At 42.4% G+C, this 27,218-nt stretch overlaps 1 protein-coding gene and 1 non-coding gene across 2 annotated transcripts in view; one reads left to right on the forward strand and one right to left on the reverse strand.

Moving 5' to 3' along the window:
• Positions 1 to 1,778: 1,778 nt before the first annotated feature.
• IL1R2 (interleukin 1 receptor type 2) overlaps positions 1,779 to 27,218 on the reverse strand; it is a 36,160-nt gene continuing 10,720 nt past the window's right edge. Inside the window, exons 2-9 of the mRNA XM_038741946.1 lie at positions 21,373 to 21,559; positions 20,963 to 21,221; positions 18,978 to 19,158; positions 14,763 to 14,937; positions 13,288 to 13,353; positions 11,313 to 11,448; positions 5,045 to 5,187; positions 1,779 to 1,954 (exon numbers count right to left, since the gene is read on the reverse strand). Of these exons, the coding sequence (XP_038597874.1) occupies positions 1,791 to 1,954; positions 5,045 to 5,187; positions 11,313 to 11,448; positions 13,288 to 13,353; positions 14,763 to 14,937; positions 18,978 to 19,158; positions 20,963 to 21,221; positions 21,373 to 21,451 (1,203 nt within the window). The 5' untranslated portion in view covers positions 21,452 to 21,559 and the 3' untranslated portion in view covers positions 1,779 to 1,790. The remainder of the gene's footprint in view (positions 1,955 to 5,044; positions 5,188 to 11,312; positions 11,449 to 13,287; positions 13,354 to 14,762; positions 14,938 to 18,977; positions 19,159 to 20,962; positions 21,222 to 21,372; positions 21,560 to 27,218) is intronic.
• Positions 17,347 to 17,484, forward strand: LOC119925051. The gene has a single exon (XR_005449723.1). It is a non-coding gene; the product is annotated as a small nucleolar RNA SNORA7 (small nucleolar RNA).

Here is a 27,218-nt window from a genome sequence, read left to right on the forward strand (position 1 = left end):
TTCTCTGTGCCTCAGCTTCCTTATCTGTAAAATTGAATTCAATACCTGTTTCTTCTCTGATAATACCTGGTGAACCTGATGATAATAATAATAATAATAATAATGGCATTTATTAAACGCTTACTATGTGCAAAGCACTGTTCTAAGTGCTGGGGAGGTTACAAGGGGATCAGGTTGTCCCACGGGGGGCTCCCAGTCTTAATCCCCATTTTACAGATGAGGTAACTGAAGGCCCAGAGAAGTTAAGTGACTTGCCCAGGGTCACACAGCAGACATGTGGCGGAGGCAGGATTCGAACCCCTGACCTCTGGCTCCAAAGCCCGGGCTCTTTCCATTGAGCCACGCTGCTCCTCAATGGAAGGGACATAGATTGTGATGTGATGTGACATATGATGTGGGACATAGATTGTGTCTGGCCTGTTTATCTTGTATCTACTCCAGTGCTTAATACAGTGCTTGGCACATAGTAAGTGCTGAACAAATACAACAGCTATTATTATTATCATTAATACAGCTAGGTGCCTACATTCCATTAGGACTTTGGAGGTTTCTCAGTGGAACCAACTAGGCAATGCCCAGGAAAGAAGTTTCTTCTCCGAGGGGGCTGCTGTAAACTCAGAAGCCAATCAGAGGCCAGGGGTTGGTGGGCCTAAACCCTGGATTAGGGTTTTAAAGTGATAGTGGCCTTTTCCTGAGCCTGAGGAAAAAGGAAGTGGGTATTCACTGGGACCCCAAGGATTCTGATTGCTCAGGTGAAAATTCTAAGTGGCGAGTAGCACTGATTCAGAGATGCATTCATTTGAGTGTGCACAGTTTATTTGGGGCATAAGGAATATGCTGTGGCATTTATCAAGCACTTAGTATATTCTAAGCACTACAATAGATACAAGCTAATCAGGTTGGACCCAATCCTTGTCCCCCATGGGGCTCACAGTCTTAATCCCCAGTTTTTTCCAGATGAGGGAACTGAGGCCCAGAGAAGTTAAGTGACTTGCCCAAGGTCACCCAGCAGACAAGTGGCAGAGCCAGAATTAGAACCCATGACTTTCTAACTCCCAGGTCCTGGCTGAATCCAATATGCCATGCCTTTAATGAAGGATAACCCATAAAGCTGATGAGTAGTAAAGCATTCTGGTTTTACCCTGCACCTGATTAGATATCTGCTTACCTGCATCTTCAAACACAAGATAATATTTAAGCTGCCTTTTTACTAGACACTGGGGAATGCCTCTTTGCTGGTTTAGATTATAACATTATTGAATTAACAAAAGACATCTGATAGGAAATTCAATTACTGGTTTTCCAGAGGGAGAAAGCCTTCTGAAAAATTAAAGACATTGAAATTATTTTCAAATGGTTTTCACACATTAGGGAAGCACATCAAGCATTTTCAGACCTGGGACTTTTCTGGAGAGTCTGGGAAGGACGAAACTGGAAAAAGATCCACTGGGAGCCATTTCTAGTATTTTTTGCTTCAACATTCTTCTAAAAGTTTTGTCTTAGCCCTAGCCATAAAGGCAACCTTATAGACCCTGTTCATTTGAGCTGTGGAACAGATCCGAGATACTGCACCTGCACAGAACCATTCATAGACACATGTAACATGCACCTGCTTTGAGGTCCTAAAATTGACATTTCAATCAAGAGTTATGCCCCCTGGTCAAAAATCTTCCCAGAAATTCAGGTGTTCTGGGGCACCAGAAGGCAGAAAAAAAAAGACTCATATGAAGGAACAGCCAGTTCTACAAAAAGGAATATGGATGGAACCTGATCACTTTTATTTTCTTCTTTTAGGGTGTGGAGGGTTCATCCTCATTTCTGAGCATTTCTGAATGGGTCAGGACATACGCTTTTCCAGCTCTCTGTTTCCAACATCTGTGCATCCAAATGCACCCAAGTACAAAGAAGATCAGCAAGACTGGAGCCATCGCAATCCACCAGGAGAAAGTGGGTGCTGTAAAAATCCAGAAAATAATGTCACTTCTCTGATTTCCCCCTTGGTCCATGTAATATTATAATGGAGGCTTGTGGGCCAGTATATGTGCTTTTATTTTCACTGATAAAACAAGGCTTGTTTTTAATAAGTCTTTCTCTATACCACTTGCTTCTGCAGTGGTGGAGTAGAATGTTACTGCCTTCTTGGAAAGGGTGAATTCTGGTGAAGAGGCTGCCCAGGACAAGGTAATGGCACTAAGCAGATCTAAATCTGTGATCATAGGCAAAGACCTTCATCCCTCTGGGCCTCAATATCCCCTTCCTCCCCAAAGGATTATCATGAAGCTAAAATGATGCATCTTTTCTAGTCATGTCAAACCCTTGGGCACCTGGACCCTTTTTTGTATCATTTTTGAATTTGTTGGTTACTGTTTAATAAATAAACAGAAATGGATCAGTATCTACACTCATATTCTCAACTATTACATACTTATTCATTTCTATTTGCTTGTCTTCCTCATTGTAGTGTAAACTCCTGAAGAGCGGGAGTCATGTCTTACAAATTTCCTGTCTGTCCCACAAGTGGGTAATACAATGTTCTGAACCCAGCAGATATGCAATCAGTGCTGTTCATGATGATAATGATGCTGGTTACAGGGGTAAAAGTGTAGTGGGAAAAGGTGGTGTATACAAATGAGTCATTATTATTGTCTTTGAATAATCACAGAAATCCAAGTTCCTTTAGATGTATTACTTTCTTCATCCTTTTCCTTCTAACTGGAGGAAATTGTAAGGACAAAATGTGAAAGACAAATGCTGGTTTGGAGTCTGGTGAGTTAATCACCGGGGCTCATAAAACAACAACTACCACCATCCTCTTAATTGTGCGTCTCGAATTTCTCCTTCACCTCATCTTACCTGCTGACACCAGGCTCAGCAGCATGTTACCCTGTTTCCCAGGTGGCTGTGAGTAACATGTTCTAGCCCCTCTCGAGCCTTAATTGGGGCCTCAAAATAAGCTGAATTTTGGATTTGTTGTTTAACTTTGAGGGGTAAAGGAGATCAAATCTGGTAAAGACCAGATTGAGTTTGTGGGAAGGAATGTTTTCTGCAGAAAGCTCTCTGCAGGAACCAAAACATTCAGTAAGGAAATACTGCTGAGGATAGATTGGGTTCTTTCATAATCAGGCTTGCGGGGACACCTTGTTTTCCCTGGCTGCTGGCCCATGTCCTAATTTTTCCTCATTTATTTATTAGACGCCCACTCCCTCTCTCTCTCTTCAGGATCCAGACTAGAAGGTTGGGTGCCCCATCGCTGATGTAGCTATCCTTCTTGCCTGTGCCCATTTCCTCATTTTGTTCAGACCCTGCCTGAGTGCTGACAGAATGGTTTCAAGGGAAGCCTAGTCAACTCATTGATGTTCAGAAATGCAAATTAAAGGCACACATTCTCCTTTCCTCATGTGAAAAGAATGTCTAGTTTTGCTGCTTTATCCTCTGAACTAACATATATGTATGTATAGTTATAGATATATAATTTACTCTTTCTTTCCACTCTAGCTCCCAAGCATAACACTGAAATGTGTCAGACACCTAGCTTTGAGAGAATTCCAGTCTAAAATTTAATTTGACATGTCCTTTAGAAATGGGGATGGCCACTAGCCATCCATCAATGACGTGAGCCTGTTTTTTGGAGCGAGAATCATGTACTGCTCCCAGGCCCAGGCCACCCTCCGCACTTGGTGCCACAGCCTGTTAGCTCATGATGCTATATGTGGTTGGAACCAGACTTTGCCCAGACTCTGTACCTGTCTTTAGACACAATCATCACTAGAGCAATGTTTCACGTGACTTTCCCAATCTCGGCTGCTTGAGAGCAAAGATTCACAATTTTTCAGTGCCTGCACCTTTTAAAGCTAGGCTATAATGAACAGAAACCCATGAAGCAATGTCGGTATTTTTAAGAGACTCTGTTGGTCACTCTTTCTTTCACTTTGGTCAGTTGGTGCTTCTGGGTTTTAGTCTCTGTCTCTGACTGTCTGGCTCAGGAACTTGATCTGCTTGACTCTATTTCTGCTGGTCTGGGGCTCTCTGGGGTTCCAGGAAAACCTCTGGAGCCACATTTAGCCAATAAGGTCCATGTAAGAAGCCCTACTATGTAAGAATTCCACGTAGAGCCTGGGCATCAGAAGGTCATGGGTTCTAATCCCAGCTCCACCACTTGTCTGAGTGACCTTGGACAGGTCACTTCACTTCTCTGTGCCTCAGTTACCTCATCTGTAAAATGGGGATTAAGGCTGTGAGCCCAATGTGGGACAGGGATTATGTCCAATCCAATTTGCTTGTATTCCGTGGGCCCTCAGTACTGTGCCAGGCACATAATAAGCACTAACAAATATCACAATTATTATTATTATTATTATTATTATTATTCTCAAGTCCAGTAGGACCCTTGGGCTAGGGGCAATGTCTGAAAGGGAAGACAGCAGCAACACTGAGCCACAAGCAACTTCCCTAGGAACCCAGGACAAGACCTACTCATTTTCTCCCAAAACCTCCTCCCATGAGAATGCTGAAAGTACTCTACCGTACATGTGTACTAAGATGACAAGGAGGTGTGTATTTTCAGAGCCTGAAAGAACACTTCCTCTGTTTAAAGATCAACTGCAAATGTCCTTCAAAAACTATTGCAAAATCCCAAAATCAGCTTTCTGTAGAATCACTTCTCTAGTTGCATGTTAATCGCTTATGAGGGAGGATGTCTTTGTGTTTGTCAAACCCTCCCTCACTGAACATTAAATTCCTCAAGGGAAGGGACTGAGACTTCTCTGGAAACCCTATCAACATCTTGCCCAGAAATCTGCTCTCTGTAGGCACTACATACAAACAGTGCTCAAATGGTTTCACTGGCTGATGACTGGACAACTCGATTCCACATCTGGAGCAGGGTGAATTCTTTGAATTTCACTCAGTGGCATTTCTGGTCTTCTATTAATTGGGAAAGCAAAGAGGTCTTTTCTCCCTCTTCTCCTCCCACCAATTAGACATGAGTTAGAAGAGCAACGATTCAATTCACTGAGAATTTCTTCTGGGTATTAAAGGTAAGTACCTTCTCCGACTTTAGCTAGCAGCATTTGAGAGCCAACTGTGTTGTGAGCCAAACATTTAAAATCTGTGTACATATCCTCTTTTATGACTGGGTCAAATATCAGTGGCACCTCAATGTAGTTTTCATTATTTTCTGAAAATTCCCTGTGGGGGAGAAAAACAGTTAATTTAAAAGTAAAGTGTGCGAAGTGCACGTTCCCAAAGCATAATCAAGGTTTTTTGTCATTTTAATCAAATTGCTCATACTATTTTAAAGATAATCATAATAATTATGGTATTTATCAAGCATTCATTGTGTGTTAACCACTATACTATGTGCTGGGTTAGATATTATATATTCAGGTTGGACACAGTCCCTGTACCGCATGGGGCTCCCCATCTAAATTAAGGAGAAGGATTTAATCCCCCATTTTACAGATGGGGAAACTGAAGCACAGATAAGTTCAATCAATCAATCACTCATATTTATTGAGCGCTTACTGTGTGCAGAGCACTGTACTAAGCTCTTGGGAAGTACAAGTTGGCAACATATAGAGACAGTCCCTACCCAACAGTGGGCTCACAGTCTAAAAGGGGGAGAGACTTTAAATGACTTTCCCAAGGTAATACAACAATCAATCATATTTACTGAGTAGCTACTGTGTTCAGGACACTGTACTAAGTGCTTGGGAAATACAATAGATACATTCTCTGCCCAGAAGGAGATTGCAGTCAAGAGGGGGACTAGTGACAGAGCTATGATCAGAACCCAGGTCATCTAACTCCCAAACCCATGCCCTTCCCACTAGTCCATGCTGCTTCTCAAAGAGTTACAAGTAAAGAAAATTTACTACTGGGAAGGTACTTTTATTGAGAATATTCATGAGAGATATAGCCCTCAGAGATGAACTTTTGTAGGATGGTGATCCATAATTGTTAGAATAATTCCCAGTCAGTAACACCCTAGAGCTGGAAGGGATTGTGAGGGACCAGATGGTCTAGCCCTCTACTGCCAGGCAGGTGAAAGATTACATCAGCCAGGGCAGATGGGCTCTATTATTTCCTTAGAAATACCCAAAATGGAACCCAATAACACTTTCTGGAAACCTAATCCAGTGCATAATCCCACTAGAGAACTGAGAAGTTCCTTCTGTCCAACAAAAATATCTCCTGTTTTAATTTAATTCTACTTCTTTTTGTTCATGGCTCAATGGACAAGCAAGCAGTTGCTATGTATCTTCCCCTTAAAAACCCTTGAAGGCAGTAATGAAACCACTTCTTTCTCTTGTCTTAACTAGTCAACCCCAGCTTACCTAGCCTTGCTTCATAGGACTTCACTGTCCTTCACTTCACTTCACTGTCATCACTCTACGCTGATGACACCCAGATCTACGTCTCTGCCCCTGCTCTCTCCCCCTCTCTGCAGGTTCGCATCTCCTCCTGCCTTCAGGACATCTCCATTTGGATGTCTGCCCGCCACCTAAAGCTCAACATGTCGAAGACTGAACTCCTTGTCTTCCCTCCCAAACCTTGCCCTCTCCCTGACTTTCCCATCTCTGTTGACGGCACTACCATCCTTCCCGTCTCACAAGCCCGCAACCTTGGTGTCATCCTCAACTCCGCTCTCTCATTCACCCCTCACATCCAAGCCGTCACCAAAACCTGCCGGTCTCAGCTCCACAACATTGCCAAGATCCGCCCTTTCCTCTCCATCCCAACCGCTACCCTGCTCATTCAAGCTCTCATCCTATCCCGTCTGGACTACTGCATCAGCCTTCTCTCTGATCTCCCACCCTCGTGTCTCTCTCCACTTCAATCCATACTTCATGCTGCTGCCCGGATTATCTTTGTCCAGAAACGCTCTGGGCATATCACTCCCCTCCTCAAAAATCTCCAGTGGCTACCAATCAATCTGTGCATCAGGCAGAAACTCCTCACCCTGGGCTTCAAGGCTCTCCATCACCTCGCCCCCTCCTACCTCACCTCCCTTCTCTCCTTCTACAGCCCAGTCCGCACCCTCCGCTCCTCCACCGCTGATCTCCTCACCGTACCTCGCTCTCGCCTGTCCCACCATCGACCCCCGGCCCACGTCATCCCCCGGGCCTGGAATGCCCTCCCTCTGCCCATCCGCCAAGCTAGCTCTCTTCCTCCCTTCAAGATCCTGCTGAGAGCTCACCTCCTCCAGGAGGCCTTCCCAGACTGAGCCCCTTCCTTCCTCTTCCCCTTGTCCCCCTCTCCATCCCCCCATCTTACCTCCCTCCCTTCCCCATAGCACCTGTATATATGTATATATGTTTGTACATATTTTTTTACTCTATTTATTTATGTTTTAATTTATTTGTACATATCTATTCTATTTATTTTATTTTGTTAGTATGTTTGGTTTTGTTCTCTGTCTCCCCCTTTTAGACTGTGAACCCACTGTTGGGTAGGGACTGTCTCTATATGTTGCCAATTTGTACTTCCCAAGCGCTTAGTACAGTGCTCTGCACATAGTAAGCGCTCAATAAATACGATTGATGATGATGATGATGATGATAGGACCTATTTTCCATGCCTTTAATTATTTTTGTCATTCTTCTCTGGAGCCCCTCCAGTTTCTCCACATCCTGAATCTGGTGTTTGAATACAGGTTTCACCAGAACAAAATATAATGGAAAGACTACTTTCTGCTCTTACCTTGTAAGACTTCTACTGATACAAACCAATATCAATTTGGCTTTTTTAAAATAACATTACAATCCTGACTGATACTCAGTTTCTGGTCAGCAACGAACCCTTGTCTGAGGCTTGTTCATATTCCTTATGTGTACCACCTTCCATTGAATCACAACCTGATCTACTGTGAGTGACCTTGGGTAAATTTCTCTGTGTTTCAGTTTCCTCATCTATTAAGAAGGGGATAAGATCCCTGCTCTCTCTACCTTTTAGATATGAGCCCCTGTTTGACCTGATGGGCTTGTATCCACCCCAGTGCTAAAGGTGGGGTTTATCAAAGAGCTAAGTGCTTAATAAATGCCATGTTTATTATTTTCACCTATAGTTTTTTTCCCATTTTGTCTTGATCTATTTGTAGTCTATTTCTAACTTGTAGAGTGTTAGCAAACCTTCCCAATTCAATGTCATCTGCAACTTTGAAGATCATGCTTTCAGCACTTTAGATATATATCTATAATTCTATTTATTTATATTGATGCCCATTTACTTGTTTTAGTGTCTGTCTCTTTCCCCTGCCGCCCCCAAACCCAGACTGTAAGCCAGTTGTGGGCAGGGATGGTCTCTCTTTATTGTTGTATTGTACTTTCCAAGCTTAGAACAGTGCTCTGCACACATTAAGTGCTCAATAAATATGATTGAATGAATGAATGAAATAGAGGCAGTTACAGGACCATTCCCTGAAGAGATGATCGATATGTCCTCCCAGCCTGACCCCAAGCCATCAAAAATAATAATACATCATCACAATAGTGATATTTGGCAAATATTTGCCATGCATTGTACTAAGCAATGGGATAGATGCAAGATATTCAGGTCAGACACTGTTCCTGTCCCACATGGGGCACACAGTCTAAGTAGAAGGGCGAACAAGGATTCAAGCCAGGTCCTCTGTCTCCTAGGCCCTGCTCTTTTCACTAGGCCATGCTGTTCCCCTCTTTTAGGGCAACCCTAGAGCTGAGAGTGCACCCACCTAACGGAAGTCTGGCCAAAACTATGCTTTCCTAACTCATGACTGAAAATCATGAGGGATGGAATCAAAGGTTTTACTAAAGTCAAGGTAGACTAGATTAATTGGTTTTCCCTTCTCTACATGGCCTGTAGTTACTTTTGCTGTCTTCCCTGAGGTCTGAAAATCATGACCTCGTAGCTTTGCAAAGACATCCAAGTCGTTAACTCCTATGGGCTGCCTGTGACTGAACCCTACTGATTTTACTGCACCACGTTTCATTTAATATCCTTTGCCTTGGTCAGCTTGTTCACATTTGGTCTTTTTTAAAAGAAAAAAGTGAAGAGAAATAAAAAAAGTCTCTTCTTTTCCCAGTCGATTATTACCAGCTTTCCATTTCCATAAAATAAGGGACAGACATTTTCCCTTCTCCTCCTCTTTGAATATAATTGATATTATATAATATAACTGAAGGATTATTACGATTCATACCTCATATCATTTGACTTTCCTTTCCAGATTTGGCTTTTATTAATATGGTTGAATTTCCACTTTTTTCATCTTTTCATGTGTCCTCTGAGTCTCTGAAGAATTCTGAATTTAGCATCTTATTTTTGGAGTTCATTCTATATACTGTGGGACTATCTTATTGAAGAACACCCACCTTTCTCAGATTCCTTTACCTTTTGGTCTTCTAATAATAATAATGGCATTTATTAAGCGCTTACCACGTGCAAAGCACTGTTCTAAGTGCTGAGGAGGTTACAAGGTGATCAGGTTGTCCCACAGGGGGCTCACCATCTTAATACCCATTTTACAGATGAGATAACTGAGGCACAGAGAAGTTAAGTGACTTGTCCAAAGTCATACAGCTGACAATTGGCGGAGCCGGGGTTTGAACCCATGACCTGACTCCAAAGCCGTGCTCTTTCCACTGAGCCATGCTGCTTCTACTCAGAGTTAGCCAAGTCTGTTGAACATTGTTTCCCCCAAATTAATTCTCTTTATCTTGCCAACTGCTTTCTTCTTATTAATTAATGAAATCAGTAAATTTATGATCTCACCTACCAACTATCTATTTATCTTTGGATCTTCAACTAAATACATTCATTCAAATGTATTTATTGAGTGCTTACTTTGTGCAGAGCACTGTACTAAGCGCTTGGAAAGTACTCCACCGTGTTAGTAAAATCAAACATGGCAGGTATCTTTCCTATGTGATTTCTCAACTTTATGCTCTAAGATGTCAACCCCAGTACAATCTAAAAATCTGTGTTACAACCTATGACCCAGTTGAGAGCAGTTATCTGGGTAGTTCAAATCTTTCATCACCACAAGATCTTAATTCTCAGTTAACCAAAAGAGGTCTTCCTATACTTTCCCCTACGAGAAGCAGCATGGCTCAGTGGAAAGAGCATGGGCTTTGGAGTCAGAGGTCAGGGGTTCAAATCCAGGGTCCGCCAATTGTCAGCGGTGTGACTTTGGGCAAGTCACTTTACTTCTCAGTGCCTCAGTTACCTCATCTGTAAAATGGGGATTAAGACTGTAATCCCCCTGTGGGACAACATGATCACCTTGTAATCTCCCCAGTGCTTAGAACAATCCTTTGCACATAGCAAGCACTTTATAAATGCCATTATTATTATTATACTGGTGATATACAATGAATTCCTTCCATGATACACTCCCACTTTTATTCTTTCTCAAAGACATTCAAACTCATGGATGTAATCTCACTGTTGGCAGTATCACTTTTGAACCCAAGGACAACTCCATTAGCTCCAAGTGTGGGTAGCTAACTACCCATCTCTGACTTTTCCTGCCCATTTTTCCTGAAAAACCAATATTGCTCCAGTCCAGTGCGCTATGTCTACACATTCATCCTGGGAAGTACTGAATTAATTTGGAGTGCAGCTCCCCCAAAGTAATACATTTTAAAGGATTTGCTCCCAGCGATGCAGCTGACGTTTAAAAAACCCTTAGAGGGAGATAAATTCTAAACAAAAATAAGCTAAATATGTGGCAAGCTCCTTCTTCCCCTCTCCCCTTATTGCTTAGTCCAGCTGCAAGCACTGCATGGGACAAGTGGGAGGACTGACCAAGATCAAGTTCATAGGCTCCAGTCCTATAGGCCCAGAGGTCTGGTCCCAGCTCACACAGCTGGGACACTCCTGGAATTACATTCCTTCATATTTCCTTCATACTTCCTTCTTTTACCCTTATTTCCAGCCCTGAATAGAGATCTTGAAGAACAAAAGTTTGAATTATGAAGAAGAGAGGCAGATTTAAAATACCTACTCTTACTGGTTTCAGTGAAGGAGAAAAAAAAATCTAGCATAGCATTTTAAAAACTAGAACCATCTTGTTGAAATATCAGAATTGCTTATGGACCATTCAAGCCAACTGTTGCAGTCTGTACCTCTAACTGCAAGCTCATTATGAGCAAGGAATGTGTCTTGTTTATTTTAGTATTGTACCCTCCCAAGCACTTAGTACAGTGCTCTGCACACAGTAAGCACTCAATAAATACAACTGAATGAATGACCACTCCCTGAGAAGATCAGCCCCAGAAAACAAGCAATACATTATGGGTGATAATCATAAGTACTTTCTCAAATGTGCTTACAGGCGCTCTCCTTCTGACACACGGCCTTCTTTGTAGACATTGGTTACTAGGCTGTTGTTTGACGTCCACCTCAGCCATGTAGAGGATTGTTCACCTAATCCAAGAAATACTTTACAGGGGATTATCAGTTTTGAACCTGTTTAAAAGAAAATAAATTAAACAAACAGTCTAGGGGAGAGAAATCCAATAGCACATTTAGTAGTAGAAGCAAACAATTCTGAGTGCTCTAAACTTCAGAGTCAGTGAACAGAAGGTCCTCTTTCCTTTGTCGCAACTCTCCATTAAGCAACTAAATTAAAGCCTAATTGCCAGATGGCCTTGACCATTAAAGGGATCCCATCTGAAGTAGATTATCCTTAAGTTATTACCTTCAACAGTATTTGTTGAGTATTTACTAGGTGCCAAGGTTTGAAACAGGCACTTAGGAGACTTGCAATGGGAAAAATGCTGGGATGCTGGGAAAGCTCCAGTGGGTTGGAGCATTTGTGGGCCAATCTGGGTTGCTTTCTATTGATGTTTAGCTCTTGAGTGTCTGTATCAACCACATTTTTAGCCATTTAGAGATGATGAGTTAGGAGGCAGAGGTATCAACAGCCCAAGAAAGTAAAATACCTCTGAGAGGCTTTAAGGAGACATGTGAAGAGCTCTTTAAATCTCCCCACCTCTCTCGAATTGCCAGGAGAAGATTAATCATGACAGGGCTACCTCCTGAGATCTCAGAGATATTCCCTAAGCCCACCTGGCCCTGGGCATAAAGAAGCAGCAGAAGAGGGGATCCCTGTTCTTGAGGAGCTCAGGCACTAATTCTTATCATACACAGTTGTGTGAAAGGGGAACAGCACTGGGATACCTAAGGAAGAATCCAATCTTCCCAAGCAAAGCATGCATTACCAGGGCCTCAAACAAATTGAGTGTTGCTGAGAAAACCTGGCCTGGACCTTGGTAAGAGCACCTGCCCTGGCATCCCAAGTAGTGTTTTGAGACACAGGGGCAATCGGAAGGTCCAAAAGCCTCACTGCAACCCCTCAAGCACCTCTATCTAGCCACGGCTCTCCCTAACACTATCTAATCACAGCTTCTAAGTTAAAATTTAAAGCACAGAGATGGCATGAAGATGCAAGACTAGCCTGAAAGTATAACCCCTACATGGGTGTGCTGAATTTGGAGGACACTCGAGGTTCAGTATGGATTAAATGGGAATGTAACATCCTGAAAATAAGCTCCAGGGGCCATGTTGGGTATTTTAGTTATTTTTTTCTTATTTGTGGTATTTGTTAAGCACTTACTTTGTGCCAGGTACTGTACTAAATGCTGAGGAAGATACAAGCTAATCAACCTCCCTCATTAACTTGTATCTACCCCAGGGCTTATTACAGTACATAGCTTATTACATAGTAAGTGCTTAACAAATTACCATAAAAAAAATAATTGGACATAGTCCATGCCTCACATTGGGCTTATAGTCTTAATTCTCTTTTTACAGATGAGGTAACTGAGGCACAGAGATGTTAAGTGACTTGGCCAAGGCCACGCAGCAGACAAGTGGCAGAACCATTATGAGAACCCTGGTGCTTCTGACTCACAGGCCTGGGCTCTATCCACTAGGTCACACCTGCTTCAGTGTGTTATCCACTATGCATAGCTCCCTGTGGAATACTAAGAAGGCAATTCTAAAGAAATAAAAGAAACATCATTTATCTATTTAATCTCATCTTTTTTTCTCATTCCATTCTTTGTGACAGTATTTCTGTTTTCTCCCTGTGCCTTTTTGTTTGACCCATTGGGACTGGAGGTAACCGCTGCTGCTGTAGATTCCTGAAAGCAGCAGTGAAACAAGCAGAGCCATCCCAACCCATCCTGAAAGACTTTTTTTGTGCCATGTTTTCAAGGAAGTAGCTCTTTTCTTGCTCCTCCACCTAGAGGTCACTTCTCATTCAGGACCCTGGTGTGAAGAGGAAGGGCTCATTAGGCTTACCAAGCGCCGTTAATATGGTCTCCTGATTCGGATACACAATCACCGGAACAGTGTCCTTCTTCTTTTCTGGGGCAAGTATAAACAGAAGAAAACCCATTATTGTTCCTGGCATACTGGAATCCTCAAGAAAAGCATTCCTCTTTACTTTTCATCATCAAGTCTATTGTTTGTGTTGGAAATAATTCTACCCTTTTATCTTCTGGGTAAAATGGATTTATCCTTGCTCTTATGAAACACTTCAGCCAGTAATTTCCAAATAGAGGAATTACAAATTCCTGGAAAAGGTCACAGTTAAATACACAGCCCTGCTGACCCCACTTGGGAAAGACATTCCTCCCTGCTTAGTGGAAACACTGTCCACTTCAGCAAAGTGATCTGGATCAGCTCATTTCTCTTGGGCTCTGTTGACCTTGACATTAGAAGGGAAATAGCAATTCATCGCTTCTGGACCGTGCGGACGTCCCACAGACCGCAAACCTTACCGAAGCACCCCAGTTGTCAAGATCGAACTCTTTTCTGGCCCCCCAGCCTGCCTGTGGGACAGGGGTGAAATCCCTGGCACCAAATGTGAAGGGAGACGGCGGTGTGGTCCAAAATGTAAAGCCACTGCCCTCTGGTGTTCTTCTGATGCCTAGCACGTTCGATGAATGATAATCTCCCATGCCTTGAGAATTAATAGAAAAAGAAATCCCTATTTTTCCCAACTTCTCCAAAATTTACACGAGAATTTTTTTCCTTTTTATGTCTCTTCGGTGTCCTTTGAAAGGATCCTGGGACTTCAATCACCCGGTTGAAAAATGAAGGCCGTGCTTTCAAAGCCAACAAAGGTTTGCAGCCTCTGCTTAGCCCTAGTTGGCTCTCGGCTGAAAAAGTAAATGACTAAAATGGGCAGGGCTCACTTCAAGGAATAGAGAGTCCAGCCTCATTGCTAGCTGATCAGTCATGGCCACAGACACGGGAAAGGGCTCAGAAAGGATGGTTTCTGGTTGGAGGGTCCAATTTGCCATTGCCAGACTGCAAACCAATTAATTTCTCTACCTCTTCAGCTCAAACAGCAGTTGCGGCAGTCAGAAGGTGCCCCATTTGTGCATGCAAAAGTATCTGTGGATAAAAACAGGTGGTTCCCCCCCGCCATGTAAGAGGGCTCCTAGATTGTAGGCTCATTGTGAGCAGGGATTGTGTCTAACAACTGTGTTGTATTGCACACTTCCAAGTGGTTAGTACAGTGCTCTGTACACAGTAAGAACTGTACCACTGATTGATTGACTAATATTCATACCTCTATTAGAGCCTTCAACTCAGCCAAATAGAAGCTTAATCTGGCTCACTTTTTCCCTCATTGCAATTTCCCTTTTTCATTTTGCCTTGCCCCTCAAATCATCAATGTGGCACAGTCCAGATTATTTCTAAATCTGTTCTTCAGTATCTCCTAAATGAAGAAGGAGGAAAAGGTGCCTTAAGTGGTGGATATTTACCAATAACTTGTAATTCAATTCTTCGGGTGATGTTGTATTTCTTGCCTTCATGGGTGAAAATCATTTCACAGATGTAATAGCCTGAGTCTCCCAAAGAAATATGCTTTATGAGGAGGAAGGGGGATCCTTTCATGACTGTGAAATTCTCACTGTTTTTGTCCAAAAGCACAGAATCCTTAAGAAATGTTTTACAATGTGCATTAATTTCCACTCTTTAGAGGTCTGAAATTATCAATATCAATCAATATTTATTATACATCACAATCATTGGGTTATGCTATACAGTGGTAATTGCTTATGTGCAATGTGCTAGATGTGCCATAGCTCAAACATGTCACTCTTTATTACAGATAAACTGAGTCTAAACAATAATAATAATAATAGTGGTGGTAGTTATTAAGCACTTCCTAAGTGCCCAGCATTGTGCTAAGCACTGGGGTAGATTCAAGACAATCAGATCAGACTCAGTCCCTGTCCCATATGGGGCTCAGAGTCTAAGGAAATGGGAAGAGGTATTGAATCCCTATTTTACAGATGAAGAAACTGAGACCCAGGTGAATTAAGTGACTTCCCAAAGACACAGAGTAGGAAAGTGGCAGAACTGGGATTAGAACCCAGGTCTCCTGACTGGCAGATTTGTGCTCTTTCCAGTAGGCTATAATTTTTCTCAATGCATTTGTATGTGGGCTGTCCTGAAAAGTGCTGCAAAATACAAAGATATTTGTTTAAGTATTAGCGAAGTAATGCATTATCAAGCAGGACAAAAGGAAATGAAACTGGTGGCTAGAATTATCTCTTACTTTCCTGCAGATGCAATGCTAGTGTGTCGTACTTCCATGGGTTGGGCCCGTGGTCTAAGATTGGGGGAAGAGGAATATAGGAAAGGAAGAGAGAGATAGAGAGAAGAGGCACAGAGATAGTGGCAGAGAGACAGAAACAGAGAAAGACTAACAGAGGCGAAGATAGAATGAGAGCTGGGATAGGAGACAGTGGCAGGAAGAGACAGATACAGAGACAGATTCACAGATCCATTCAGGTAGCTGAGTTTCCCCCTTGGGTTGTGACAACAGCAAAAGAGAGATGCCGTGGAGATCGATGCCTCGCCCTCACACCTCAGCAGCAGTCCAGCTCCTGGGGATAGAGGCACTGGAAAGCCCAGGAAGCAGCAGGAGCAGCTGCTCTGAGTGACCAGGAGCAAGAGCCAGGTTCTGGCAGAGATGTGTGGAGAAGGAGCCCTCCACTGCCTCTTTCTCTGCCCATTTCCCTGCTGCAGCCAGTTGTCCTGCAAGGCCCAGAACCTCCCAGCAGATGACCTGCAATCCTGGTCTGGGGCTCTAACATGCCTGCTGCATCTCCAGAACATCACTGCAATGGGGCCTGGTTCCAGTACACTATGAACAGAGAAAGGCCTGGAGGTGTTTTTCTGTTTTGTTTAGCTTTTTATGGTATTTATTAAGCGCTGCCTATGCGTACTGGATAGAGCATGGGCCTGAGAGTAAATAGGTTCTAATTCCAGCTCCACCATTTGTCTGCTGGATGACCTTGGGCAAGTCACTTCACTTCTTTGAGCCCACTGTTGGGTAGAGACTGTCCCTATATGTTGCCAACTTGTACTTCCCAAGAGCTTAGTACAGTGTTCTGCACACAGTAAGCGCTCAATAAATACGATTGACTGATTCTTTGTGCCCCGGTTTCCTCATCTGTAAAATGGGGATTGAGACTGTGAACCCCACGTGGAACAAGGGACTATGTTCAACTCAATTTGCTTGTATCCACCCCAGCGCTTAGTACAGTGTCTGGCACATAGTAAGTGCTCAATAAATGTTATTATTATTATTATGTTCCAAGCACTGTACTAAGCGCTGTACAAGCTAATCAGTTGGACACAGTGCATGTCCCACGTAGGGCTCACAGTATTAATCCCCATTTTACTGTTGAGATAACTTAGGCACAGAGAAGTTAAACCATACAGCAGACAAGTGGCGTAGTTAGGATTAGAACCCAGGTCCTTCTGACTTCCAGGCCCGTACTCTATCCACTAGGCAACACCACTTCTCATGATGCCATTAAACTCCAACCTGGCAGGAGGGAAGACAGCTATCCCCCTTCTGCCTTCAAGATGTGCTGGAGGATGAGGAACCTTCCAAGAAGTCCTGCTGAGCTCCCAGGTTGACTAGCTGGCTGTTGGCTGACTGGATGATTTATACCTTGGAGAGTGACCATCGAGGGAAAAATCAGCAAAGGCTGCCTGAACAACAAGCATGACTCAATGTACAAGTGTAGGAGCCAAGGGCTGTTTCTGCTACAGATGAAATAGAAAAAACAATTCACACCATGTTAGACCCCAAATATTCCTCAGTGACATATGCATTAGACCTTGTTCTGCACTCTCTGACTTTGTGTCAGTCTTGATGGAAGTATCATTTATTTATAACTATTATGCACCTATATGGTAAAGATACAGAATATATTATATACTATTTTAAATATAATGCATACATACATGTTAAATATTTGCATTATATTTATAATTTTAGTATATGCATGTTTATGTAGTGTGCATATGTTATATATGGAAAGTAAGAGCCTCTCAGGGTCACACCTGGAGAGTTTCCAGTACTCTACCAGTCTCCACTATGGGAGGGAGAGTGAAGCGGAGGTGTATCCATTCTATTCCTAGCTTGGGCAGTGGCTAGCAATTGGAAGATAATCTGCTACAAGTCAAGACTCCTCTGTTCTGGGCAGCAGCAGCGTGAGAGAGAGTAGAGGACTGAGACTCAAGTTTACTGAGCAGAAGGCAACAATGTTAAACCACTTACATATTTGTACCAAGAAAACTCTAGGGATACACTACCAGAGCGATTGCAGATGGAGGTGTGGTGTTCTGGGAGAGATGAGTGATGTGTCCATAGTGTCGCTATGGGTCAGAGACGACTTGACAGCATAAGACAAGACAAAAAGGGCTACAAATCACTATATATATAGATTGATAGTATGTATCCATATACAGATAGATAGTATATATAGATAGTATATATCCATATATATAGTTATCGTAGCCCTTACTTTGTCAGGTAACTTCATGGAAAAGAATGAAAATAAGGGCATCATATTTTCAGCATAATGTGATGTCCCACACTGTTGATGGGTGAAATGACTTCTCTCACATTCCCTCAAAACCCACAAAAATGTACCTTTGGGTCTTAAGACAGGCCATTCTGAGTTTCAAGGGGGAGAATTGAGATAAATGGAAACAGTGGATTCCAGGAAGATGCCAAAGATAAAGAGTGTTCAGGAGGGAAAGATAATATTATGAGAGCCAGGTCAGTTCTAAGTACCACTTTAAGAAAGCTGGTTGGGCATACAATGGATATATCCACAGTCACTTTGCACACCAACCCTCCAGATAAGACGACCTGGGTTAGAGGCCCTGTGCCAGTAATAACAGAATTATAACTTGAAGATTAGGTGAGAAAATATTTTACGGTAGGCTCATTAGCAAATTTCACCTGTACCACATACAAATATACACATATGGTCTATGCAAATTCACTGTCATTCAGCTGAGAAAACCTGAGTGAAAACAACTGCATTGGGGAAAATATAACCATAACTAAATAAAGTTCAAAATAAGTAATTACAAAGATGAAAGGACTCTGTTCAGGTATCCATTCTAGCCGTTAATTTGTCTCCCTGCATTCCATGCTGCTTGATTGTAGAAATAAGCTATTGGAGCAAGTCATTATTATTATTACTAGTAATAATAATAATAACATTTACTAAGTGCTTATTATATTTCAAGCACTGTTCTGAGTGCTGGGGTAGATACAAGCTAATCAGGTTGAACACTGTCCCTGTCCCACATGGGGCTCACAGTCCAAGTAGGAGAGAGATCAGGTATTTAATCCCCATTTCACAGTTGAGGAAACTGAGGAATAAAGAATTGTCCAGCATCACTTTGCAGACAAGTGGCAGAGCCAGGATTAGAACCCAGGTCCTCTGACTCCCAGGCCCATGCTCTTTCCAAGAGACCACACTGTTTCGTATAGGCCATTCTGTAAAGATGCAAATGGTATTTTACCCTTCTATCCCAACAAAACAGATGGGAAAAGGCTGGAAGGGTGACAATTATTCTGTGGAAAAGTCCAGGGACAGAAACTTTATCTCTAAAGCAAGTACTTCAGGCTTTATTGCAATGAGACTATAAAATTCTACCTTGTACCAGTTCATCTCCAGGGCAGTGTCTTTGGAGATAAAATTCCTCAGTTCAGGACATACAAGCTTTCCAGAAGTTGAAGTGAACAGAAATTGTTTGTATGAATTGAATGGCAAGGAGGCATTGGCCTTGTCATATACTGTTAGCTGGATGGACATTTGGACACAGTAAGAGGAATTCCTGTGGGAAAATGACAGACACTATTTACCCTTCTGTTCACACACAGGAGAAAATTCAAAACCAAAATTTTAAGTCCTCTCTCATTTCAAGGTCATAAAATACTTTCCATAAGCCAAATAAAATGATCTGAACACACTTCCTCAGGCAGGCCCTAAACCACCACCAACAAACCCATAAATCAGCCTCAGTCCCCCAAGGCTCCCCCAGGTTGAGGAAGGTGAACGTTTTTAGGTTCTGCAAGACTCCAGGTTCAGCTAGACCTTCTCAGGATAGGTCATCATCTTTCTCCTTTTCCCACACCAGGAGACCTGGAAAAAACTGACTCAATGGAGGGACAGGACTCAGAACCTCACTTTGAATATAAGGAAATAAATATCCCAGGAGACAATCAATTTCCCAGAAATAGTTCCAAAAGACCCTAAACTCTGTCAATGTCATTATTAGTATCATCATCATCATCATCTTCATCATTATCTTTGTTAAGCACTTACTATGTTTTGAGCACTGTTCTAAGCACTGGGGTAGACACAATTTAATCAGTTTGGATACAGTACCTGTCCCACGTGGACCTCACAGTCTAAGTAGAAGGGAGAACAGGTATTTAATCCCCATTTTAAAGCTGGGGAGACAGAGGCACAGAGATGTTAAGTGACTTGCCCAAGGTAACATAGCAAGCAATTGGCAGAGCTGGAATTGAAGCCCAGGTCCTCTGATTCCCAGGCCCATAATCTTTCCACTAGGCCACAGTGGAATTTGGCCCCAAGGATCAGGACAACAGCTTGATCCAAGCACTTAGTACAGTGCTTTGCACACAGTAAGTGCTCAATAAATATGATTGAATGAATCCAAGGAGCTTGGCTCTTCCACCAAATGGACCCCAAAGTAGAACCCCAAAAATTTGCCTCTAAAGTTCTGACCTGGAAAATGAATGACTTGGGGAGACCCCAGGAAGAAAGGAGCCAGGTTCCAGAGAGCAGCTAAGGTTGCATGCTTTGACTTTATTCGCTCTTCTCTTCTGCATCACCTATCTACTTGGATCTGCACCCAAGCATTTCATATTCACCCCTTCTCAAGCTCCACAGCACTTTTGTACCATTCCCCTATCGGCAATGTTTTCTAATTTCTGTGTCCTCCTCTACACTTTGAGCTCCTTGTAGACAAGGAAAATGATCATCACATAGTAAGCCCTCAACAAATACCACTGATTGTTAAAGCTGAAACCACAGTTAAATCTCATTCTAAAAAAAAAAAAAATCAGAGTTCTTTCTTGGCAAAAGAGGAAAAAAGTTACAGTCTCCATCACTGTTGTGCATTTTCCCTGGGAAATCTGGCCAAGTTTTGTTCTAGTCAGTCAGTCAGTCAATCATATTTACTGTGCATTTGTTGTGTGCAGGACACTGCACTAAAGGCTTGGGAGAATACAATATAACAGTAAACAGACACATTCCCTGTCTACAATGAGTTTACAATCTCATGTAGCCTTTCCCAAGTACCCTCCCAACTCTCCATATTCCAAGATGCTGTCAATAGTATAATAACAATGATAATGATAATGTGTGGTAATTGTTAAATGCTTAATATACGCTGAACACTATACTAAGATCTAGGATTGATACAATGCAGTCAGATCAGATCAGACACAGTCCCTGTCTCACAATATAAGGGTGAGAGAGAGCAGGTATTCTAATCTCCATTATACAGATGAGAAAACTGAGACATAGAGAATCCCATCTCCTGACTTTCAGTCCTGTCTCTGGCAGGGAACCTAACAACCCCCTATCAATCTCTTCAGTTAAGGACCCACCTCACAGTGCAAATATAACTTCCAGAATCCTCCAATGATGCTGGCAAAATCCAGAGAGACTCTCCTTCAGCCCAGATTCTTGTCTGTTCTCGTTTTTCTGGAATTGTCCTTCCAGAATCATTTTTATGCCATGTTATGTTAAAGTGGAATTTGGAGGAGTTCAACTTCTGATATCTCAAATAAGAACATCTTAGTACAGCAGGTTCTCCTTCCAGCTGCAGGTAATGTTTGGGATGCCTGATGAGGTCTTGGCACTTCTCTGAAGAGTGTGAAAAATAGAAGAGAAGTCAATTTCCCACTGGGAGATCTAAGGGGGAGCTTCCATTACCTCACACATTCTGATCAACAGACCCCTTGTAAGAGAAGGAACTTCCTGTATGCCATTTCCCACCCGACAGATATATTTTTACCTGTACTTTTCCTGAGCTGAGTACTGGAGGCTGATGTACCCAGGCCATAGATGCAGAAAATGAACAAGAGCCCAGACATTCTGTGGATGACACTGGAGATTGACAATAGAGGCCCAGACTCTGGGAGTCTACAGGAGAAGAGAGCCAAATCACGAAATCATTCATTCATGTGTTCCATGCATTCCTCCTGAAAGACAAATACACATGTGCTGAGAACCTAAGCCCTGTGCAACCATCTTAATCAATCAATCAAGGTACTTGGTGCGTGACTACTGACAGTAGACTGTGAGCCCACTGTTGGGTAGGGACTGTCTCTATATGTTGCCAACTTGTACTTCCCAAGTGCTTAGTACAGTGCTCTGCACACAGTAAGTGCTCAATAAAAACGATTGATGATGATGATGAAAGTAGTCAGAGCTTGAGTGAGTTCAACAGAAGCAAGTTACATGTTTCCTGCCCTCAAGGAACATGCAATTGAATGGTGGAGAAACACAAAAATGATGTACACATAGTGCGACCAAGAGGAAAAATAAGCATAGAACAGTTAGAAGTACAAATACATTGAGATGAAATAGCTGAATAAGTAGCAAAGGAAAGTAGAGGCCAGTTTTCCTGAGGGTTATCATCATACATTATTATATCAGCTTTATTTCTCTCATTAACTCTTTGGTATTTTGCCATTTTCTTTTCCTGATTTCATTGCTATTACTATTATGAGCTATTAGGATATTTGTTTAGTTCTTACTGTGTGTCAAGCCCTGTTCTAAACATTGGGTAGAGGGTAGATACAAATTAATCAGGTCACACACAGTCCCTGTCCCAGAAAGGCTCACAGTCTAAGTAGGAGCAAGAACACAGTAATCACTCATCATCGTATCCATAGGCTTTGCCTTTTCAGACTGGAAGTGTTTAAATCCCAGGGGTAGTCACACAGAGCTGAATACAAGTCACTTTGATTTATAGCTATTAATCTCAGAAAAATTCATCAATCTGGACACTGTCCCATCCCAGTCCCCCAAGAAATAGTCTTAAATAGATTAGAATCATTCTCGGCAAGTCTCATTGAAAACAGACACTTGCTGAAAATGCAATCTTTTGTTGTTGTTGTCAACAATGTAACTCAAAACCCAGTCAGTCAATCATATTTATTGAGTGATTACTGTGTGCAGAGCACTGTACTAAGTGCTTGGGAGAGTACAGTGTAACAATAAACAGACACACTCTCTGTACACAACAAGCTTACAGTCATCACAGAAATAAATTACAGATATGTACATGAGTGCTGTGGGGCTGAGGAAATGGTGAATAATGGGAGTCAGTAAGGGTGACACAGAAGGGAGTGGGAGAAGAGGGAAGGAGAGCTTAGCCAGGGAAGGCCTCTTGGAGGAGCTGTGCATTCAATAAGGCTTTGAAGCAGGGAAGAGTAATTGTCTGTTGGATATGAGGACAATTCTTACTCAGGCCAGAGTAGGACATGGGTGAAAGGTCAGCAGTGAGACAGACATAATCAAAATACAGTGAGAAGTTTAGCATTAGAGAAGCAAAGTGTGCAGGCTGGGTTAAAGAAGGAGAGTAGTGAGGTGAAATAGGAGGGAGAAAGGTGATTGAGTGCTTTAAAGCCAATGGTGAGGAGTTTCTGTTTGATGCGGAGGTGGATGGCCAACCACTGAAGGTTCTTGAGGAAAGGGAAACATGGCTTGAACGTTTTTGTAGAAAAATGCTCTATGCAGCAGAATGAAGTATGGATTGTAGTGAGAAGAGGCAGGAGGCAAGGAGGTCAGCAAAAATGCTGGTGCAGTAATCCAGACCAGATAAGTGATTGTATCAACGTGGTAGTAGTTTGGATGGCAAGGAAAGGGTGGATTTTAGTGATATTGTAGAGGTCAAACCGAAAGGATTTAGTGATGGATTGAATGTGTGGGTTGAATGAGAGGGAAGAGTCAGGAGGGATAATGCCAAGGTTTCAGGATTGTGAAACAAGTAAGATGGTGGTGCCATCTACAGTAATGGGAAAGTCAAGGGAAGAAAAGGGTTTGGGTGGGAAGATAAGAAGTGCTGTTTTTGACATGTTAAGTTTGAGATGATGGGAGAACATCCAAGTAGAGATGTCTTGAAGGCAGGAGAAAAATGCAAGACTGCAGAGAGGGAGAGAGATCAGGGCTGGAGACGTAGATTTGGATATCAAGCCCATCAAACACTCCCCCAGTTTTATTCAAACCAGAATTTTGTTTGTTGAAATTCTACACAAAAATGAGAAAGAAATTCAGATAATCACTGCTTAGAAATCTAGGAGTTCATTTTCCTCTGTCCAATGGCAAAGACATCCATGCAAGTTCAAGCGGACTAGTCCCTCTGTAAACATCTCACTTTTCACTGAAACCCTTTTGCGCCTTCCCATGTCAAGCTAGCAGTTAAAATTCAGAAACCCAGACACGGCATTTCACCCAGACCTCACATCACATGTTAAGAGGAGCTGTGGGTTCTTACAGCATATGTTGCAATAAATGGACTTTGGTTTGGACTGGATGCCATTTCCTCTGCCTTCCTTAGGTTGACAAATCTATTGTAACCCTCCACCTCCTCCTCCTTCTCATATTGACATTAATTTTTGAGCATTGTCTGGGTGCAGAGCACTGTACTAACTGCTTGGGACCATACAATTAAAGTAGATTATATTGTCCCTGTCCTCAGGGAGCATATACTCTACACTCTGGTATGTCTTGTCTTATGCTGTCTATTCTAGGCAACCCATAGCGACTCCATGGACTCATCTCTCCCAGAACGCTCCACCTCCATCTGCAATCGTTTTGGTAATGTATCCATAGAATTTTCTTGGTAAAAATAAGGAAGTGATTTACCATTTCCTTCTTCCACACAGTAAACTAGAGTCTCCACCCTTGACTCTCTCTCAAGCCACTGCTGCCCAGCACATGTGAGTTTTGACTTGTAGCAGATTATCTTCCACTAGCTAGCCACTGCAAGCTAGAAATGGAATGGGTATGCCTCTGCTTGACCATTTCTTCCCTAGCAGAGACTGGTCAAGTACTGAAAACTCTCCAGGTGCTATCCTGAGAAGGTACTCTGGTATGTCTTGTCTTATGCCGCCTAGTCATTTCCGACCCATAGTGACACCATGGACACATCTGTCCCAGAACGCCCCGCTCTCCATCTGCAATCATTCTGGTTGTGTATCCATGGAGTTTTCTTGGTAAAAATATGGAAGTGGTTTACCATTGCCGCCTTCTGTTCAGTAAACATGAGTCTCCGCCCTCAGCTCTCTCCCAAGCCACTGCTGCCCATCATGGGTGAGTTTTAACTTGTACCACATTGCCTTCTATTCACTAACCAACTGCCAAGCTAGGAATGGAATGAGTATGCCTCTGCTTGACTCTCTCTCCTGTACCAGAGACTGGTAGGTTACTGGAAACTCTCCAGGTGCAACCCTGAAGAAGGTCTCTGGTATGTACTTCCAGAATATTTTCCCAGCCTGACTATATTTTAACTACACTCCATTCTCCTATAACATTTGGGTTGTGTTTACGCAAAACCCCAGGTAAAGGAAATTTTGTGCTAAAGTATTTGTTCTGATGCTACATGCAAATGAACAATCTATTTCTTCCGACTCCACAGTTGGTTGAAATCAAACAGGTTTATGTTGTCAGATGAATGTTTCCTAATTTCCAAAATGTTCTAGCCAAAGACCCTAGTGAAGGCACAAAGTATGAAAAAGCTGAGGGTGTGGTTTTTACAGGGTAATGTCTGGTTTTCACAGCCAGTCCATCAAAAGTGTCGTGTGATGGAATGTTGATCATTTTCCTGAAGACTTCCCCAAACAGGGCCACTCATTTTGAATATTCAGTTCAAAATATCATACATACATATCCATGGCTCCTCTCCTTTGCTGGATCTATGAACCACTTTAATGAGTTGGATGCTCAGCCCTCAGAAGAGAACATATTCTTCCAATTTTTCTATTTCTCTCTCCACCTTAGATTCCCTGGCCTGAGCAGAGACCTCTCCTTTCCTGCTATCTCTGGACAGCCATGGGTTATTATACATTAACCTTAAAGACTCCTTCAATGTGAGCAATTTTAGAAATCACACTGACTCTGCAACATAATCTCTGTTGTAACTCAAGTCGAAATCAGTGTCAAAGAATTAGTAAACCTGGACATGGATGAGCGAATGGAGTCTCGTAGGGAAAGAAGAGAATGAAATCTAAAGACCCAAATAATCTGTCCCTTTTTCACTCTAAAAGTGAATCTTTGAGGACAAAGTGTTTTGGCCCGCTCTGTTACCAAGAATCACTGGACAAATTGTGATCTGCCTGAACAGATGTTTCAGAGGTCTAAACCACAACCACCTAATACTAGTCAAAGTTTTGGCACAAGATCAAAGAAAACCAGAACCAGGACCACTTCTCTTTATGTGATATGGTGAGTCACTGGCACTTCTATAAGAAATAGATTTATATTTTCATAAGATGAGAGCAAACCACGTCATGACTGCTGATTCACTTATTCATATTTTTATTTTTAAAATACAGGACATAACCCACTTGATTTTCAAAAGACCTTTGCACGAAATCTTCCAAAATGAAAAAGATGATAAGTTCTTAGGCCATCATAGTTCCTGATAAAAATGGAATTGCAGACACTAAACAACTTTTCTTTTATTCATTCTATCGTATTTATTGAGCCCTTACTGTGTGCAGAGCACTGTACTAAACTTTTAATTTCTCTAAGCCAAATATGTTTGCCTATCTAGGATATCAAGAAAAAGAACGGGGGAACTGGTCTGTCTAAACAGAAAGAAGACCCCTGAAACCAGACTTTTCTCAAAGCTGCAGATCGTTTCATTGAATACAGCTTGGCCTAGTGGATGGAGCACTGGCCTGGGAGTCAGAAGGACCTGGGTTCTAATCCTGGCTCTGCCACTTGTCTGCTATGTGAACTTGGGCAAGTCACTTCACTTCTCTGTGCCTGTTACTTCAATCTGTAAAATGGGGATTGACTCCAACCCCCATGTGGGACATGGATTCTGTCCAAACCGATTAGCTTGTATCTACCTCAGCACTTAATACAGTGCCTGGCCAACAAAAAGTGCTTTGGAGATTTACTGGAGACTCTTCATCAGAGAAAGAAACTGGACATTTCCCCAGCAGTCTCCACTCTCAGAGAACCTTCCAAGTCACTGTAGGGCTGACACAAAAGTACACCTTCTCTGCCACATCCCATTCCTTTTTATACCTGGATCACTGCCGGGCAACTAAAGACAGCTATGATGTGCGTGGGTAGGAAGGTCATGCTTAAAGCTAGGCACACTTCCATGTGGAGCAGAAGGGGACATATTTTTCCCTGGGAGATTATCCCTGTTGTGAGCCCACCAGAATCTGAACTCAGTCCTGTTAGGCCCAAGTCTCATATCAGCAATGAGACTGTTGAAAAGCCTCTTTGGTCACAGGGTGTAATCTTCTTAACCTCCAGTCATGAACAAGAATAATGCATTATCAACCCTTCAGAAGTCTTTCTAATCAGGCAAGGGACCACACATCTCTACTTCATAGTAGAAAGCAACACATTTGGCTCTCTTAAAATATATGAAAATGCAAGCCAAGTTCTCTGGCCAGCAAGTCTGAACCCTGCACAGAGTTATCCACCTGCCAATGGGATTTGCAAGCAAGAGGAATGAAGATGGCTTGTTTTAACATCTCAGTAGGGCCCCATGGCCTCAACCCAATAAACTGCCCTACAGAGGTAGGCAGCACTAGCTGTCAGTTTTCAGATAACAAAAAGCATACACAACTTCAAATAAGAAGAAAAGGAAGTTAAATTCAGCCCGCACAG

The sequence above is a fragment of the Tachyglossus aculeatus genome, chromosome 2, assembly GCF_015852505.1.
Source record: "Tachyglossus aculeatus isolate mTacAcu1 chromosome 2, mTacAcu1.pri, whole genome shotgun sequence".
NCBI classification, from domain to species: domain Eukaryota; kingdom Metazoa; phylum Chordata; class Mammalia; order Monotremata; family Tachyglossidae; genus Tachyglossus; species Tachyglossus aculeatus.